General features: G+C 52.3%; 1 protein-coding gene across 1 annotated transcript in view; it reads right to left on the bottom strand.

Annotated features, from left to right (window-relative positions):
• Window positions 1-19,273, bottom strand: part of znf423 (zinc finger protein 423) — a 230,523-nt gene that overhangs the window by 123,640 nt on the left and 87,610 nt on the right. The window contains exon 4 of the mRNA XM_079259040.1: window positions 2,001-2,178. Within this exon, the coding sequence (XP_079115166.1) occupies window positions 2,001-2,178 (178 nt within the window). The remainder of the gene's footprint in view (window positions 1-2,000; window positions 2,179-19,273) is intronic.

The raw sequence follows: 19,273 nt of genomic DNA, 5'->3' as shown, positions 1-19,273 counted from the left end.
TGGTTGATGCAACATCAGGTGCATCATGCGACCTGATTGGTTGATGCAACATCAGGTGCATCATGCGACCTGATTGGTTGATGCAACATCAGGTGCATCATGCGACCTGATTGGTTGATGCAACATCAGGTGCATCATGCGACCTGATTGGTTGATGCAACATCAGGTGCATCATGCGACCTGATTGGTTGATGCAACATCAGGTGCATCGGCCCGTTCTGGACCACCTGCTGGGTTCTCACCGAGACGCCCAACCAGAACCAGGAGATGTGATTATTTCTCTGTAAAAAGCCGGGAGACGAGTTGGACAGGTCGGAGGAGAGGTCAGAGGAGGAGCAGGAGGAGGAGGAGGAGGGTTTATGACTGGGATGAAGGAGCGTCTCCAGCCCAGTCGGGGAGGATACGGCGAGCGTCGGCTTCGATGTGAGAACCACGAAGTTCGACTCCAGGAAGGGATGTAGACTAATAAACGTATCTGGAAGGTGACTGTGCTGCTTTAGAAGCTGCTGTCTGTGTGTGTGTGTGTGTGTGTGTGTGTGTGTGTGTGTGTGTGTGTGTGAGACAGCTGTTCTTAAAATGGCTCTTGACTGAGTCTCTGGAGGCGTCAGTGAGAAATGTATTCACCTCATTTCCTTTACTGTTGCCTTCATTTCCCACATGATGACGGAAACACAATTTATTTATGAGAACGGATCCTGAGGAGGACGCCGCCTCGTCCCCGCGTCCCCGTCCTCCCCGTCCACCCCGCGTCCCCGTCCTCCCCGCGTCCCCGTCCACCCCGCGTCCCCGTCCTCCCCGCGTCCCCGTCCTGCCCGCGTCCCCGTCCTCCCCGTCCACCCCGCGTCCCCGTCCTCCCCGCGTCCCCGTCCACCCCGCGTCCCCGTCCTCCCCGCGTCCCCGTCCTCCCCGCGTCCCCGTCCTGCCCGCGTCCCCGTCCTCCCCGCGTCCCCGTCCACCCCGCGTCCCCGTCCTCCCCGCGTCCCCGTCCTGCCCGCGTCCCCGTCCTGCCCGCGTCCCCGTCCACCCCGCGTCCCCGTCCTCCCCGTCCACCCCGCGTCCCCGTCCTCCCCGCGTCCCCGTCCTGCCCGCGTCCCCGTCCTGCCCGCGTCCCCGTCCACCCCGCGTCCCCGTCCTCCCCGTCCACCCCGCGTCCCCGTCCTCCCCGCGTCCCCGTCCTGCCCGCGTCCCCGTCCACCCCGCGTCCCCGTCCACCCCGCGTCCCCGTCCACCCCGCGTCCCCGTCCTCCCCGCGTCCCCGTCCTGCCCGCGTCCCCGTCCACCCCGCGTCCCCGTCCACCCCGCGTCCCCGTCCTCCCCGCGTCCCCGTCCTGCCCGCGTCCCCGTCCTCCCCGCGTCCCCGTCCACCCCGCGTCCCCGTCCTCCCCGCGTCCCCGTCCTGCCCGCGTCCCCGTCCTCCCCGCGTCCCCGTCCACCCCGCGTCCCCGTCCACCCCGCGTCCCCGTCCACCCCGTCCACCCCGCGTCCCCGTCCTCCCCGCGTCCCCATCCACCCCGTCCACCCCGTCCTGCCCGCGTCCCCGTCCACCCCGTCCTGCCCGCGTCCCCGTCCTCCCTGCGTCCCCGTCCACCCCGTCCTGCCCGCGTCCCCGTCCTCCCCGCGTCCCCGTCCACCCCGTCCTGCCCGCGTCCCCGTCCTCCCCGCGTCCCCGTCCACCCCGTCCTGCCCGCGTCCCCGTCCTCCCCGCGTCCCCGTCCACCCCGTCCTGCCCGCGTCCCCGTCCACCCCGTCCTGCCCGCGTCCCCGTCCACCCCGTCCTGCCCGCGTCTCCGTCCTCCCCGCGTCCCCGTCCACCCCGTCCTGCCCGCGTCCCCGTCCTCCCCGCGTCCCCGTCCACCCCGTCCACCCCGTCCTGCCCGCGTCCCCGTCCTCCCCGCGTCCCCGTCCACCCCGTCCACCCCGTCCTGCCCGCGTCCCCGTCCACCCCGTCCTGCCCGCGTCCCCGTCCACCCGCCTCCCCCCCCACGCTGCATCACACATACCTGAAGGACTTGTCACAGAACTGGCAGGGGTACGGCAGACCTGCACCTCCTTCCTCCTCGCCGCCGGTGGCCATGCCGAGGTCGCAGCAGCCGTCGGGCATCTGCGAGGGCGACGCCACGTCTTTGCTGGAGGGCGAGGAAGGCACCCAGGACAGACCTGCGGGATCGTCTTCGCCGTCTGAGGGGAGGGGAGACACATGCGGAGAAATGTTCACATCTATCAGCGATGGGAGCCGGTAGGAGACAGGTGAGCCCAGACGGGAAAGTGGGGGTAAAAACCAGTGATTAAGAACTTCCTTCATCCGTCTTAGAAGGAGAAAGGCGGCGGAGATGAGGGGGGAAATGTATAAACAAACAAATAAACACATTTATCCTTGTTTCCACACACACACCTCCAGAATGGAAGTGAGGATGGCAGAGATAAAGCGAGAAGGAAGCAGAGGAGAGAGACGCTCTCCGGCTGTGGCAACATCTAAATAGAAAGCTCCAAGAACTATGTATCCCCAACGGAGCCCAGAAATAAGGACAGAGTGTATTTTCTCTCCCTTCATCCTCCCTCTGCAGCCATCCGTCGTTCCATCCCTCCCCTCACCTCCCCCCTCCCATCCCCGAGGACCATAGATCCGCCTCATCATATTTTCATTAGGGCCTTGGCAGATTGAAACGTCGGGAAAGCGATTAGGAGATGTGGAGCGGAAAGATGGCGATATTCATCCCTTTATCTGTCCTACGGAGGAGATTATGCACTGCTCCTTTTCTCCTCCTGCGACAGGAAAAGCCACGACTCCTTCTGCAGACTCTTCAGGCTGGATCTGAGGCCACGGAGGAGGCGGCCGAACAATGCCTGATATTAGTCTGTTGCTCTGAAGCTGCATGTTTCCAGCATTTAGCCTGGAAACGAGGAGGAGAGGAAAGTTCTCCTCTTTTTACCCGACGGCTCCATCAACCAGGCCGCCGACCAACCAAAGAGAGGCGACAACAGAAGAAGAGGGAAAAGACGGATGGGATTTGGGCCAAACTTCACGACAAGGCAACGTTTCAGGAGGAAAGTTTCTCCTGGTGGCGTCAGAAACAGGCAGCAGCTCCGGTGTGGGTCAGCAGGAGGAGGGGAAAAGGGCGTCCTGCTGCGGGACGGGTGGGAAAAGGGCGTCCTGCTGCGGGACGGGTGGGAAACGGCGTCCTGCTGCGGGACGGGTGGGAAACGGCGTCCTGCTGCGGGACGGGTGGGAAACGGCGTCCTGCTGCGGGACGGGTGGGAAACGGGCGTCCTGCTGCGGGACGGGTGGGAAACGGCGTCCTGCTGCGGGACGGGTGGGAAACGGCGTCCTGCTGCGGGACGGGTGGGAAACGGCGTCCTGCTGCGGGACGGGTGGGAAACGGGCGTCCTGCTGCGGGACGGGTGGGAAACGGGCGTCCTGCTGCGGGACGGGTGGGAAAAGGGCGTCCTGCTGCGGGACGGGTGGGAAACGGCGTCCTGCTGCGGGACGGGTGGGAAAAGGGCGTCCTGCTGCGGGACGGGTGGGAAACGGCGTCCTGCTGCGGGACGGGTGGGAAACGGGCGTCCTGCTGCAGGACGGGTGGGAAACGGCGTCCTGCTGCGGGACGGGTGGGAAACGGCGTCCTGCTGCGGGACGGGTGGGAAACGGCGTCCTGCTGCGGGACGGGTGGGAAACGGCGTCCTGCTGCGGGACGGGTGGGAAACGGCGTCCTGCTGCGGGACGGGTGGGAAACGGCGTCCTGCTGCGGGACGGGTGGGAAAAGGGCGTCCTGCTGCGGGACGGGTGGGAAACGGCGTCCTGCTGCGGGACGGGTGGGAAACGGCGTCCTGCTGGACATGAGGAAAGGGACTCCACCTCCGGACCTGGGTGCAGTTCGGACCCGTCCGAGCTGAACGGCTCTATTTAACCGTGTGCTGCCAAAGCTTCGAAACGCCCTCCAGACCTCTTCAAATGTGACATTTTTCATCAAACATATAGAAAGTGATATTTTCCCCCAGGTCTAAATGGACTAAATATCCCAGGTATTTAGGTCCTGGACTTTGGCTGTGCCATGTAGAGCCTTGTAGTTTTATTGTTGACGCTTTTCAAAAACAATGCAGAATTCGGGACATGATGTCCTTGTTTTCATTGTAGCGATAAAAGTAAGTGGAATATTTAGTTCATTTAGACCTGGGAGAATGGGGAAAATATCAGTTTTCATATGTTTGATGAAAAATGTCACATTTGAAGAGGTTCGGGGGGGGGGGGGGGGGGGGGTTTGAAGCATTGGCAGCACAGAAATGGTTAAATAGAGCCGTTGGGCTCCGAACTGCACCCAGGTCCAGAGATGGAGTCCCTTTCCTCATGTGATTGTTTTATATAAACATTTTACACCCCAGATATGAAGGAGGCTGCGAGTCGCCGCCAAGTTCTGGTCCGACTGGAACGCGGCCAGAATACTCCCCTTCATCTTTAACTTCTTTTTCAGCAACAGTCGGGCAGGTGGGAGGCCCGACTGTGGTGGCATCACAACGCCACCACAGTTTTCCCAACATCCATAATGGAGTTACTGCAGCATAAAGCAAAACAAAGCTCTACTTTCACCACGTTTCCTTCTTATTCTCAGGTTTTAGGCTTTAAAAGGTTGTTAGGAGGATTTTACAGAAGCATCTTTTTGGTTCCAGGAGGACAAAACGTCTGAAATTCACCAGTTTCCTGTGTGTTGAGAAGGAAAACAGCTTGACAGCTTTACATTTCAACCTGCTGACTTCTCACCTTTAAACCAGTAAATCCTGACATTTCCATCCTGCTTTGTCATTCAGATCTGGTTTTCTTACAGTAACATGAGGCTCCAGGACCCGCTGCTGCTGGTAGAGACAAAACTACTGGTAAAACACAGATTTTTTTCTGTTTGTAAGACGCTGCGTTTGCATTTATTATTGAAGTTTGCTTGTAACAACGTGTTTAATCACGATCAGTAAAATAAATGATTCACAGGAACGAACAGCTGCAGTCGTTCCTATGTCAGCTTCAATACGCGAGATAATATCACATGCATCGTTTCCATCAATATATTTATACCTTTAAGCCTGAACTTTCCTTACGAACATCAGCAACTACTAAAGTAATAAAACGTTTACTTTCTTCTTGTTCTGATGGCCATAAAGTGGATTTTAGCTCAAACAACCCTTAAAAGTCCAAGCCTTTTTCTATTTTTCTCTCTACAAGGTGTTTTTCTGTTTTCTCTTCTTCTCTATTCTCTTTCTGTCTCTCTTCTGTCCTCTCCGGTCCCAATGTTTTTCCCTCTTCGCAAACACTTTTAACTCACCCCGTTTCCTCTGATGTTCTCAGTTCCAACATTTCCTCCAGATGATGGACAGACTGTAACTGTGTGTGTTTTCTGCAGATGTAATTCTTGCAAGTTCTGGCTTATTTTTTCTGACTTACAAACATATAGCTTACTTCTTTCATTCTGCCATACTTGGCAGGATTGTACTGTCGGGAAGGACAGCGAATGAAACAAGGCGCTCGTCGACAGTAACGTGCAAACTAAGATTGTACAACGAGGTAGAATTTCAACCCATTTATCCCGAACATCTGATCGCAACTAGCTTCTCTCTTTCACGTCAATGTTGTTAAATCAGAGGACTCGAGATTTTATGTCAAATGTCTCCAGAGACATTGGAAAGATCTTCATTCCACAGACAGGGGTGAGAAAGTTTATCCTCAGAGTGTCTGTGTATGAATGTCTATTCTAAAACATAAATAAGCAATCAAATTTAAGTACATTAAAGATTCTTTTTTACTCTAAGTAGCGACTTACCCACACTAAAGTGTCTGGGTCAAAATGACCCTGAACATCATCTTTGTATACAAACACTGCACAGATGTTCGACTTCACATCAAAGTCTCCAAATTTCACCCAAAAGTTCATGAGCCAGGAGAGAAAAAGTCACAAATTTTCATGAAGAAAAAAAACCCAGTAGTTTGTTCATCACAAAAACTGAAATGGGTCAAATTGACCCTTAACATCATATAAAGGTTAAAGCGGCTAACAGCGTGGAAAAAGTATTTTTAACCAAAAGAAGTCATGTGACCTGCCAGACCAATCTCCTTCCTCCTCCTGGTCTGATGAAGAACACCAGGCCAAAAACCTCAGGAGAAATGTTGGTTGACTTGGCCGCATCAAACTGGTGAAACTGGGATTGGTCCTGAAGTGTCCAACACCAGCAGCAGGGGAAAGGATGTTTTCTGTGACTGCAGACTGAATCACACGTCTGGGCTGACTGTGATGGCATAGAGAGCCAACCCAGACCCCCCCGTGCCCCCCCAACACCAGCATGGTGCGACCCGTCCATCTTTATTTACAAGGAGAATCTCCAAACGACACCAACAAAGGTTTGGTCACAGCATGACTGGCTTTAATGGTGACGGTCCAGAGGTGGGAGAGTGTGGCGAAGAGATGACGGAGATTCAGTCAAGGCAGGAGGAGAAAAAAAAATCACTTTTTCAGAGGGGGTGGGAGGTGGGGGGGGGGGGGGGGGGGGGGGGGGCGTTGGGAAAGAAGGGGAGGAGAGATTAGCGTCATTAAAGAGCCTTAATCCTCTGACTAGCGTGGCTGGCGCTAAAATGGAGGATCACACGGCTTTTTAACGGCGCCTTTGTCAGGCGGCCACGAGGGGACCTGGCAAGACAAGGCCGAACGGCAGACTGGGAGAAACTGGAGGATGAGGAGGGAGAAAGGAGGAGGGAGAAAGGAGGGGGGGGGGGGGGGGGGGGCAAGAAAATTTCAATGAAAAGTTAAATTAGAGAAGGTCCTCCAGAGGAGAGTTGGGAGGATGGAGGTCTGGAGGGGAAGGAAAGTGTTTGGAAGGAAGAAGAGAGGACGGAAGGAGCATGCTGTTCCTACCCCCGTCTCCTCCACCTCCTCGTCTCCTCCACCTCCTCGTCTTCGTCTCCTCTTCTTCTTGTTCGGCGAATGAAACGGCGAGCGGAGCCGAGTGGACGTCGGGGCCCAAAACGCTTTATCTCTCTCTCTGCAGTCTTCTTCTTTCCCTCTATTCTTCATTCCTCTCTCTGTCCTCAGCAGTCCCTCCACTCTTCTGTCTTCATCTCCCCCCCTCCCCCTCTCCTCCCCTCCTCCCTCCCTCCGTCACCTTTCATGTTGTTACTCATTATAGCACTGACATCGCTCCCTCTGTCCCTCCGTGTCTCCAACCGTTTCTCCCCTACTGGTGTTGGCCTTCACCCCCGTGTCTCAGCCTGGACGGGACCGGGGGAGAGACGGGGGGGAGGGTGGCTGGGGGAGGAGCGGGGTGTTCCAGATGGACAGACTCTGAACTCCAGAAGAGAAGGGAAAGATGGTGGGATAAAAGAGGAGAGGAGAGAAAAGAAGTCAACCCAGGGGTCTGGAAGAAAAAAAAAATGGAAAAGAAGCAAACGGACCGCCTGAGTCTACCTGAAACCACACACACACACACACACACACACACACACACACACACACACACACACACACTCCCTGCATGTCTCTCTAATAGGCCAGACAGCGAGGCAACATGTGGAGGACACAGCCTTGGTGAAATGCTCTAATGAAGAGACGCACATGCTGATCAATTTCTCTTTTTGTTTCCATCCACCACCCCCCCGCCGCCCCTCCCTCCCTGAATCCAGACTCAGGATGTCTGTTATGACCGTCACACGGAGGGAGGCGATATGAATGGATTATATTTACAGGATGGAGCCATTATTAGCAGAAAATCCTGCCAATTAGAGAAGAAAGAGAAACAAGACCGCAAACGTCTTCGTTTCTTTACAGATTCACCAGAAAACATGAAAATATTCAGCGAAACACAGCAGAGGAGCGAAATACTTTTGTCTGATTGCTTTACGGTGAATAACTGATCAGTCAGACAAACTTTGTTATTGGGATGCATCGATACCAGTATCAGTATCGGCTTAATTCCAAGCGTGTGTACTCGTATTTGGTAGTAATAAAAGTGTACCGATACCACACCAGCCAAGCCAGTACAGATGTGTGTGATGACACGCTTTGGACATGTTTTAAAAGAAATAAAAGCCTTGAATGTTAAAATGTGACATTTTTTGTTCCACTAAAAGCCAGATCTTTGTTCCAAAACCAAACATTTATAGTTGTATTTAGGTAAAATGTTTCAAATCAGAATAAAACTTGTTGAAATAGTTAGATCTGTCATGTTATTATATTTGTATTGGTGAGGTAACTTCAGAAAGGATGGGTCATTTATTACAACCTGATGAAACCTGACACAGTTATAACAGCAATAATAACCATAGTCACAATAATGTTCACATAAACACATCTGGTATCGGCAGATATCGGTATTGGTGGATATTCAACTTTCAGATATCGGTATCGGATCGGTGCATCCCTACTGCAACGCGGGTTTGTTTGTTTGAAACAAAAGTCAAAGTGCTGCAAGATGCACAGACAGTAAAAGATACATTAATACATTAATAATAGCAGAATTATAAGCAGTTAAAAAAAAGGACAAACTGAGTCATACATGATGATGGGTCCAACAGCAGACAGACAGTAGAGTTCAGTCACATCAACATGTTGGATGATGAAACACTTGACAGAGGAGCAAAAGAAAATATAATCCACAGGTGATGAAGATACAGTCAGATGAGACACCGTGTCGTCTCCGCCGTGGACATCACATGACACGGTGTACAGAAACGACTTCAGAAGACAGAAACCCAACAACTGACTGTCCTTTCCATTTATACGTCAAGGCATCATCAGCACTGATCCCGCTCTGTTCATCCGTAAAGCCACACTTCTCTCCTACGTTCTGACCAGAGACCGTACATGAAAGATGGACGGAGCCTCCGGCGGTTAAAAGTGAAGCCTATGCAGAAGTGTATAAAACTGCAGTTCCCCCTTCATCCACTAGGGGCTGCAAAACAGAGCAAATCCCCATAGACTCCCATGTTAAAAAGACCAACTTCACAGCAGGAATAAACATGTTTACAGCAGGAATAAACATGTTTACAGCAGAAATAAACATGTTTACAGCAGGAATAAACATGTTTACAGCAGAAATAAACATATTTACAGCAGGAATAAACATGTTTACAGCAGGAATAAACATGTTTACAGCAGAAATAAACATGTTTACAGCAGGAATAAACATGTTTACAGCAGGAATAAACATGTTTACAGCAGAAATAAACATGTTTACAGCAGGAATAAACATGTTTACAGCAGAAATAAACATGTTTACAGCAGGAATAAACATGTTTACAGCAGGAATAAACATGTTTACAGCAGAAATAAACATGTTTACAGCAGAAATAAACATGTTTACAGCAGGAATAAACATGTTTACAGCAGGAATAAACATGTTTACAGCAGAAATAAACATGTTTGCAGCAGGAATAAACATGTTTACAGCTGAAATAAACACGTTTACAGCAGGAATAAACATGTTTACAGCAGGAATAAACATGTTTACAGCAGAAATAAACATGTTTACAGCAGGAATAAACATGTTTACAGCAGGAATAAACATGTTCACAGCAGAAATAAACATGTTTGCAGCCTGGTACAAAAATCCATTTTAGGTTTAATAGGTCAGGTTTACCTTCATGACAACTGTGGGGGGAGTGAATTTTTTCTAACTCGCCCGTTTTAAAGGAATTTAATCTCGAAGTTCGGCATATTTAGGGGCGTGTCCTTTTGATTGACAGGTACCCGATCTCCCGCTTCAAGTCAGCAGAATGTAGAACAACCGCGGTTTTTAGCCGGTTAACAATGTGACTTAGCTTTAGCCCGCTTACCTCCGTTAGCTGGTTAGCTCCTGTTATCTCCGGGTTAGCTCGGTTAGCTCTTAGCTACAGAAAGCTTGGAGTTCGCTCGATGTCAATCATCCACCATGACGCTCACAGCCCCCCTCTCAGCTCCACCTCTTTGTCCATATTTGTATTTTCTTGGTGAGACGACACGCATGCCCCTGCCAAGATGGCGATGGTAGGAACCGCCCACCGAGCTTCAATTCAGCTCTTCAGAAACCTACGGGTGACGTCACGGAGGCTCCGCCCATCTTTTATATACAGTCTATGGTTCTGACACCAGTTGGTAGTGCATCGCTATGAAGTCGTTTACAACCATCCGAAAACACCAGAGGAAGAAGAAAACCACTGAATTTTAGTTGTTTGTAACACAGACATCATATTTACATAGACGCCTCATCATGTGCTCGAGAGTGAACCAGCGTCGCCGCCATATTGGATGGGTCTCTGCCTTCCAGTCTTGCTGCAGAGTCAACGTAGTTTCCCCACAGAACTGTTTTCTGTGTAACAAAGCGTATATATTACACACAGTAACTTTTTAAAGGCTTTGCGCGCTCTGAGTGTTTTTCTGATGCTATCGTTGTGGTTGGACCGACACCTCACAAATAAATACTTTGGAGAGGCATGGGAGACCCATCCAAGAAGGCGGCGCGGTGAGACGTCAGCTCGTATAGGCAGCGTGACACGATGCGACGTCAACCTGTTTGATGTCTGTGGTTTGTAACTTCTTCAGATACTTTTAATTTGGCGGTTTCAGCATCATCTTCTTCCTGTTTCTCTTCTTCTCTGGTGTCAGCTGTATAACCCACCACTGCCTCCACGGTTTCCAGCGGTATCGCAGACAGCCGTCGCAGGAGACGGAGGAATAGCAGCTGATAAACTACGCGCCGCATGACTCTTCAGAGGAAGACTCCAGTCACACCTTCATCCAGGGTCCTCTCCTGCTCGCTGCATAAAATCTTCACACTAACTTTTCACTTCATTTTTTTCTAATTTTATAGTTATTTTTGCTATTTTCTGCTGCATTTTTATAACTTTTTAAAGTTTTCTTTGCACCATGTTTCCTAAAAGCACTTTCATTCATGTGTTTTCCACCTGAAGCTTGAAAAAGAAACGACTGCCTGAGACACGAGACCCTCGATTGGCTGCTGACGTGGAAATGTAAAGAAACACAGACTGGATCAGAACTTTGTTCCTGTGGAATAACTCCGAGTCAATGAAGCGCTAAGAAAACAAACACTTGACGACATCGGCTCGTTTAGTTTACTCTGGATAATGATGTCTGCAAAATGCCCGAGATGGAAATACAATCTATGTATGTCATGCTTTCTATATTGCTTTGATGTGTGAATCAAAGGCGCTCGGCTGGTTTCAGGTCCCAGCGCTGCTCCTGCGAGAGCCCGAGCTGCTTCTACCTACAGCTGCAAGCAGCAGCGCCTGAATTAACATTATAAATGAATAATACACAAAGTGATCTGCTGAGTTAAATCTGCAATTAACTGCAGGAAGAAAACATCAGCGGAAGAAAATCCTGCTGAATGTTGCGTTATTCTGACATCAGCTTTCATGTTTTCTCCAGTTTCGCCCTGAAATGTCTGATTGTGTAACTCGGTCTTCATGTGAAGAGCTTGGAGCCGCGACGTCGTCTTCGACCTGCGCTTTGTCGGCTTTCATGCCCAGTTTCCACCCTCCTGTCCACACCTCCCCTCCGTGCTTCCTCCCCCCCACCTGACTAGCTAACTCTCCTTTCCACCTCTCTGGCTGGCCGTGAGCCCAGACCGGCACCTTTCCCTGCCGGACCCCCGCTGACCTCCCATCCCTCCACTGCTTTTCTCGCCTCATCCCTCCTTCCACCGCTCCCTAGGCCCCCTCCGATGGCCCCAGGCTGCCCCAGGCGTGCACACACGCAGCCCCAGACTCACCACAGGGGGCAGAAAAACAACTTCCACCCTTGGCTTCATTCTGGTTTCAGTGTTTTGCACCAGACACACACACACACACACACACACACACACTCGGAGGATAATTTCACATCCGACCGTGATGAAAACCGTAAATAAACACCTTCTTGGTGACATTTCTGCAGATCCGTTTGTTTTTGTTTTTTCTGAAGAGCATCCAGCAGCTTTTTAAGGTGGAATTGAGGCAATGATGTTTTGAGGCTCGCCGAGGGCGTCCGAGCCTCGGTCCGAGCCTCGATCCGAGCCGCGGTCCGAGCCGCGGTCCGAGCCTCGGTCCGAGCCGCGGTCCGAGCCTCGGTCCGAGCCTCGGTCCGAGCCGCGGTCCGAACCCGGCAGCGGTGCGAGGAATGATCCATTCACTTCCACAGAAACATCGGCGCTGAACTGTGATGGACCATTCGATGAGGAAACTGGAGAGAGATCCACACCTGGCTGGGCCATTACCTTCAGTTGGCATGGCAACCAGCAAGCTAAGCGCAGCGCCTTGGCTGCCGTGCATAATGACAGCTGCACAGTCGTGTTGTTTGGTTGTGTCGTTTATCTGCAGGAAAATAGTTTGTTCTGCAGCAGAAACACAAAACACACATGCATTTCCAGATTTAACAACACACACACACATACACACACACACACACACACACACACACAGCTCTGCTCAAAGCTTCACAATCTGGTAACGTGTAAAGCGGGAGAGGCAGTTCACACATGGACACGGCTGCATCCGAGCCCTCTGCTGCAGACCCTCAGTCCTCTGCTGCTGTCCTTGCAGCTCACATGGGACGCAGCCTGCTGGGACGAGCGCACACACACACACACACACACACACACGGGATGGATAGGAAGGACGATGCGGCAGGCTGTCCGAGGACACGACGGACTCATGCATTCACACTCTGTGCAGGCCGCGGGGACCCTCACCTCCTGCCCTGGGGATGGGTCCGGCTGCTTTTGGGCGCCAACTGCTCCATATGGGCAGTGTGTAAGTGTGTGTGTGTGTGTGTGTGTGAGAGTGTGTTGGAGGGCAGAAGGTTAGGGGCAGGGGGCTAAGGATGGGGGTGGGTGGATAGCAGGCTGGCAGATGACGAGTTTGTCTAGCAAACAAAAAATATTGCGAGTACAAGGCCGAAGCGCGCGGCGGCGTGACCGGCAACGCTGCACGTAGGAAGCGCCTGATGTGGTCAACAACAAACGTTCTACACACTGCAAGACGTTCCCACAGCTTGGGAACATCAGATGGTTTTCCCAACTTCACCAGTAACCTCCTGCTCCGGCTGCACTGGAACGACTCCCCTCGATCACATCCAACACACACTGATGGGTGTTTGAACTGCTTTGAGCAACATCGAGCTCACAGACATGAAACGTTTCTTTATTTCAAGCAAAGTAGGAAATAAAACTTTATTTTCAAAAAGCAAAAATAAAGATCAGACTTCACTGCATTTCAACTGACAAGACAGAATATTCCCTCCTCTGGATTTATCTCTTTAGTAACTTGAACTCAGTGAAAGGCCGGCCGGGTTTGGCGACTTTATAAACCACGTCTGTAACAAACAAACAGCTCTTTTCTAAAACTAAAAACAAGTACGAAGCCGTCGCAGAGCAGCTCATTCCCAGCCATGTTCCAGTCCCACATTCCTACATATGGACACACCTTGATCATCAAAGCTCTGAAATAATCTTAAATATAGAAAATATAACAAACTTGTTCCAGTTCTTCAGTTTTATTTCATTTTAGTTTCATTTTGCCAGATGTGTGGTGTCTTTTACACACCGTCTCCGGCCAGGAAAGCAGCATTAAAGAGTTCGAACACAACACAGAGCTAAAAGATAAAATGTACAAACAGTCGTAGATACATGATCTGCATGCAGAACACAACAACTCAAACAAAGCAGCAACAGAATTCTGCTTTTACACAAACGTTTCCTACAGAGACGACGCTTCTGCAGCAGATTCCTGATTCCAGCGGCGGCATGATGACAAAACCATTTTCCCAAATTCAGTGAAGGATCGAGAAGTTCTGGAATATATATATATATATATATATATATATATATATATATATATATATATACATATATAAAAGGCACAGAAAACACAACCATCCACTGCAGTTTCCCAGCGAGGACGGAGACTCTCCGTCTTCCCGACAGTCCGCAATCACCGGGCTGATGAACCGACAGACTGCAGGACAGAGCAGACTGGTGCACGCTCAGCCTGGGTTGTTTCACCAGTAAACAGATGTTGAACCTTTAATTTTGTTAAAAAGACGGAATTTCAGAAAACACTGCAAACATGTGACAGTCAGAACGAATTCATGCTACGAACGGCGATCCCACGTTTACAGCGACATGCAAAACAGCAAACTGAATCAGACGTTCAGTTTTACTCTCCATCTCTGCTCAAACATATGAGCCGAATGTCCACCGTGCCGCTGCCGACTGGAGCCTCCGAGTGTTTAAAGAGCAGATATGTTCCAGATAAGCCAAACGCCGGGAGGAAAGCTGGTCCGCTTCAGCAGACTGGATGAGCATCAACTGGTCTGCGCATCAAGCTGAACGTTCGTTAGAAATAAAACCATGTGTTTGCATCGTTATGGCATCATCACATCAATGGCCTCAACATGACAACATTAATATCGTTTATCACAATCATTTCTGTGACAAAACGTCATACTGTGGCAGAAAAGATGAAAAAGCTCTGTTTATTTCACAATAAAGCTGCATCGGTGCATTACGAACCTGCATCATGTCTGCAGCCTGGAAGCAAAGAGCCGATCAATGACTAGATGTTCTGTAAGCACCTGCAAAACAACAACGTTTATCTACTGAAGCTGACTGACCGGCAGCTCAATTACTCTCAAGCTTTAATGTTCAACAAAAGCAGCAGTTGTAATATTATTTATTATTATGCAACATAAAGCTGGATTCAGCCCTAACTATGATATTCTACATGTATTTTACAACATATGAAAGTATAAAGAAGTAAAACTAACATTACGTTTTCCCGACTCAGAGGTAAAAAAATCCTGATACAAATTCCTGTTTCCAAATTCCAGATTATTCCCAACTTTTAATGCAATCTAAGTCAGACTAAGATCCATTCTCAGAAAAGAAATTGCAGATTAGCTTTTAAGTAAAGATGCTAACAAACAAACAGGCAGAAGCACAGCCTCACACAGATGCAACTGCCTCCAAACCATCCAGCATGTTCTGAAAAGCATCCGATGAGACTAGAACTCGTTCGGCTTTTCTGTTTGCTGTCTGAAATCTGCTTCAGGACGGTAAAAATAAGGCAGAAAAACCCAGTTTTAAGCTGGGAAAGTTGTGCAGTGTTGCTTTAAAACGTGACAAAGCTGCAAAACTAAACATCCACCGGCAGCGATGAGTCTGAGGGAGAAAACTCCGGCAAACAAAGAGGATGGAGGGGAGATGGTTAAATATTAAAGATGAAATGTTCCTTTGTTGTAATTAAATCTGTTCTGGGATTCAGCAAACCTTCATGCTGTGGAAGTCCTGATGAAGTCCTCCAGCTGGAACTGGGTTTCCTCCCAGTAACGTTGTTGCTGACGGCTCAGTTTGGCTCTTTTTTAGCTCTGATTTAACTTCTTCTTCACAACGTCTAATCCGTGTTCCTTTTATCTCGAAACCTCAAAAACGTTCAGGTCAGCGGTCCCAAAGCGCCAGGACCGAGACACACCGATCGATATACGATCAATAACTATACGATCAATAAATATGTTAGTGTGTCAGAACAACACGGTAACACCTGAAACACAGCATGTACACCTGGAGAGGAGCAGGTGTTTACTAGAGGTGTTAAAAGGTAAATTTCTCAGGAAGAAATCGGCTGCTGCTGCTGGTGATGATGATGAGGACGACGACGACGACGACGATAACAACAACGACAACCTCTATCAGTGGACAGAGTCAGGAAAATCCAGGGATAGACCCCTAAAAAACACCACTGAGGGTCCAGAAAAGACCTGAAGACCCCCAGGTTACCGAGACTGGAAAAGAGGGGACGTCCGTGTTTTAGTTCCCTGGAAGTCTGAATGATCAGGCGGAAGTTGGCGGAGACAGAAACGCAGAGCGGGAAACAGCGGAGACGGAAACGCAGAGCGGGAAACGCAGAGCGGGAAACAGCGGAGACAGAAACGCAGAGCGGGAAACAGCGGAGACGGAAACGCAGAGCGGGAAACACAGAGCGGGAAACGGCGGAGACAGAAACGTAGAGTGGGAAACGCAGAGCGGGAAACGGCGGAGACAGAAACGCAGAGCGGGAAACGGCGGAGACAGAAACGCAGAGCGGGAAACAGCGGAGACAGAAACGTAGAGCGGGAAACACAGAGCGGGAAACGGCGGAGACAGAAACGTAGAGTGGGAAACGCAGAGCGGGAAACGGCGGAGACAGAAACGCAGAGCGGGAAACGGCGGAGACAGAAACGCAGAGCGGGAAACGGCGGAGACAGAAACGCAGAGCGGGAAACGGCGGAGACAGAAACGCAGAGCGGGAAACGGCGGAGACAGAAACGCAGAGCGGGAAACGCAGAGCGGGAAACAGCGGAGACAGAAACGTAGAGCGGGAAACACAGAGCGGGAAACGGCGGAGACAGAAACGTAGAGCGGGAAACGCAGAGCGGGAAACGGCGGAGACAGAAACGCAGAGCGGGAAACGGCGGAGACAGAAACGCAGAGCGGGAAACGGCGGAGACAGAAACGCAGAGCGGGAAACGGCGGAGACAGAAACGCAGAGCGGGAAACGCAGAGCGGGAAACGGCGGAGACAGAAACGCAGAGCGGGAAACGGCGGAGACAGAAACGCAGAGCAGGAAACGGCGGAGACAGAAACGTAGAGTGGGAAACGCAGAGCGGGAAACAGCGGAGACGGAAACGCAGAGCGGGAAACGCAGAGCGGGAAACAGCGGAGACAGAAACGTAGAGCGGGAAACACAGAGCGGGAAACGGCGGAGACAGAAACGTAGAGTGGGAAACGCAGAGCGGGAAACGGCGGAGACAGAAACGCAGAGCGGGAAACGGCGGAGACAGAAACGCAGAGCGGGAAACGGCGGAGACAGAAACGCAGAGCGGGAAACGCAGAGCGGGAAACAGCGGAGACAGAAACGTAGAGCGGGAAACACAGAGCGGGAAACGGCGGAGACAGAAACGTAGAGCGGGAAACGCAGAGCGGGAAACGGCGGAGACAGAAACGCAGAGCGGGAAACGGCGGAGACAGAAACGCAGAGCGGGAAACGCAGAGCGGGAAACGCAGAGCGGGAAACAGCGGAGACAGAAACGCAGAGCGGGAAACGCAGAGCGGGAAACGGCGGAGACAGAAACGCAGAGCGGGAAACGGCGGAGACAGAAACGCAGAGCGGGAAACGCAGAGCGGGAAACGGCGGAGACAGAAACGCAGAGCGGGAAACGGCGGAGACAGAAACGCAGAGCGGGAAACGCAGAGCGGGAAACGGCGGAGACAGAAACGTAGAGCGGGAAACGCAGAGCGGGAAACGGCGGAGACAGAAACGCAGAGCGGGAAACGCAGAGCGGGAAACGGCGGAGACGGAAACGCAGAGCGGGAAACGGCGGAGACAGAAACGCAGAGCGGGAAACGGCGGAGACAGAAACGCAGAGCGGGAAACGCAGAGCGGGAAACAGCGGAGACAGAAACGCAGAGCGGGAAACGGCGGAGACAGAAACGCAGAGCGGGAAACGGCGGAGACGGAAACGCAGAGCGGGAAACGGCGGAGACGGAAACGCAGAGCGGGAAACGGCGGAGACGGAAACGCAGAGCGGGAAACGGCGGAGACAGAAACGCAGAGCGGGAAACGGCGGAGACAGAAACGCAGAGCGGGAAACAGCGGAGACAGAAACGCAGAGCGGGAAACACAGAGCGGGAAACAGCGGAGACAGAAACGCAGAGCGGGAAACAGCGGAGACGGAAACGCAGAGCGGGAAACACAGAGCGGGAAACAGCGGAGACAGAAACGCAGAGCGGGAAACAGCGGAGACAGAAACGCAGAGCGGGAAACAGCGGAGACGGAAACGCAGAGCGGGAAACGGCGGAGACGGAAACGCAGAGCGGGAAACGGCGGAGACAGAAACGCAGAGCGGGAAACAGCGGAGACAGAAACGCAGAGCGGGAAACGGCGGAGACAGAAACGCAGAGCGGGAAACGGCGGAGACAGAAACGCAGAGCGGGAAACGCAGAGCGGGAAACGGCGGAGACAGAAACGCAGAGCGGGAAACGGCGGAGACAGAAACGCAGAGCGGGAAACGGCGGAGACAGAAACGCAGAGCGGGAAACGCAGAGCGGGAAACGGCGGAGACAGAAACGCAGAGCGGGAAACGGCGGAGACAGAAACGCAGAGCGGGAAACAGCGGAGACAGAAACGCAGAGCGGGAAACGCAGAGCGGGAAACAGCGGAGACAGAAACGCAGAGCGGGAAACACAGAGCGGGAAACGGCGGAGACAGAAACGCAGAGCGGGAAACAGCGGAGACGGAAACGCAGAGCGGGAAACACAGAGCGGGAAACGGCGGAGACAGAAACGCAGAGCGGGAAACGGCGGAGACAGAAACGCAGAGCGGGAAACACAGAGCGGGAAACGGCGGAGACAGAAACGCAGAGCGGGAAACAGCGGAGACGGAAACGCAGAGCGGGAAACACAGAGCGGGAAACGGCGGAGACAGAAACACAGAGCGGGAAACGGCGGAGACAGAAACGCAGAGCGGGAAACAGCGGAGACAGAAACGCAGAGCGGGAAACGCAGAGCGGGAAACAGCGGAGACGGAAACGCAGAGCGGGAAACAGCGGAGACGGAAACGCAGAGCGGGAAACGGCGGAGACAGAAACGCAGAGCGGGAAACGGCGGAGACGGAAACGCAGAGCGGGAAACAGCGGAGACAGAAACGCAGAGCGGGAAACACAGAGCGGGAAACGGCAGAGACAGAAACGCAGAGCGGGAAACGGCGGAGACAGAAACGCAGAGCGGGAAACGCAGAGCGGGAAACAGCGGAGACGGAAACGCAGAGCGGGAAACACAGAGCGGGAAACGGCAGAGACAGAAACGCAGAGCGGGAAACGGCGGAGACAGAAACGCAGAGCGGGAAACGCAGAGCGGGAAACAGCGGAGACGGAAACGCAGAGCGGGAAACGGCGGAGACAGAAACGCAGAGCGGGAAACGGCGGAGACAGAAACGCAGAGCGGGAAACGGCGGAGACGGAAACGCAGAGCGGGAAACAGCGGAGACGGAAACGCAGAGCGGGAAACGGCGGAGACAGAAACGCAGAGCGGGAAACACAGAGCGGGAAACGGTGGAGACAGAAACGCAGAGCGGGAAACACAGAGCGGGAAACGGCAGAGACAGAAACGCAGAGCGGGAAACGGCGGAGACGGAAACGCAGAGCGGGAAACAGCGGAGACGGAAACGCAGAGCGGGAAACGGCGGAGACGGAAACGCAGAGCGGGAAACGGCGGAGACGGAAACGCAGAGCGGGAA

Source organism: Telmatherina bonti, assembly GCF_933228915.1.
Source record: "Telmatherina bonti genome assembly, chromosome: 2".
Classification (NCBI taxonomy): Eukaryota; Metazoa; Chordata; class Actinopteri; order Atheriniformes; family Telmatherinidae; genus Telmatherina; species Telmatherina bonti.
This window is presented reverse-complemented; position numbering and strand designations above follow the sequence as displayed.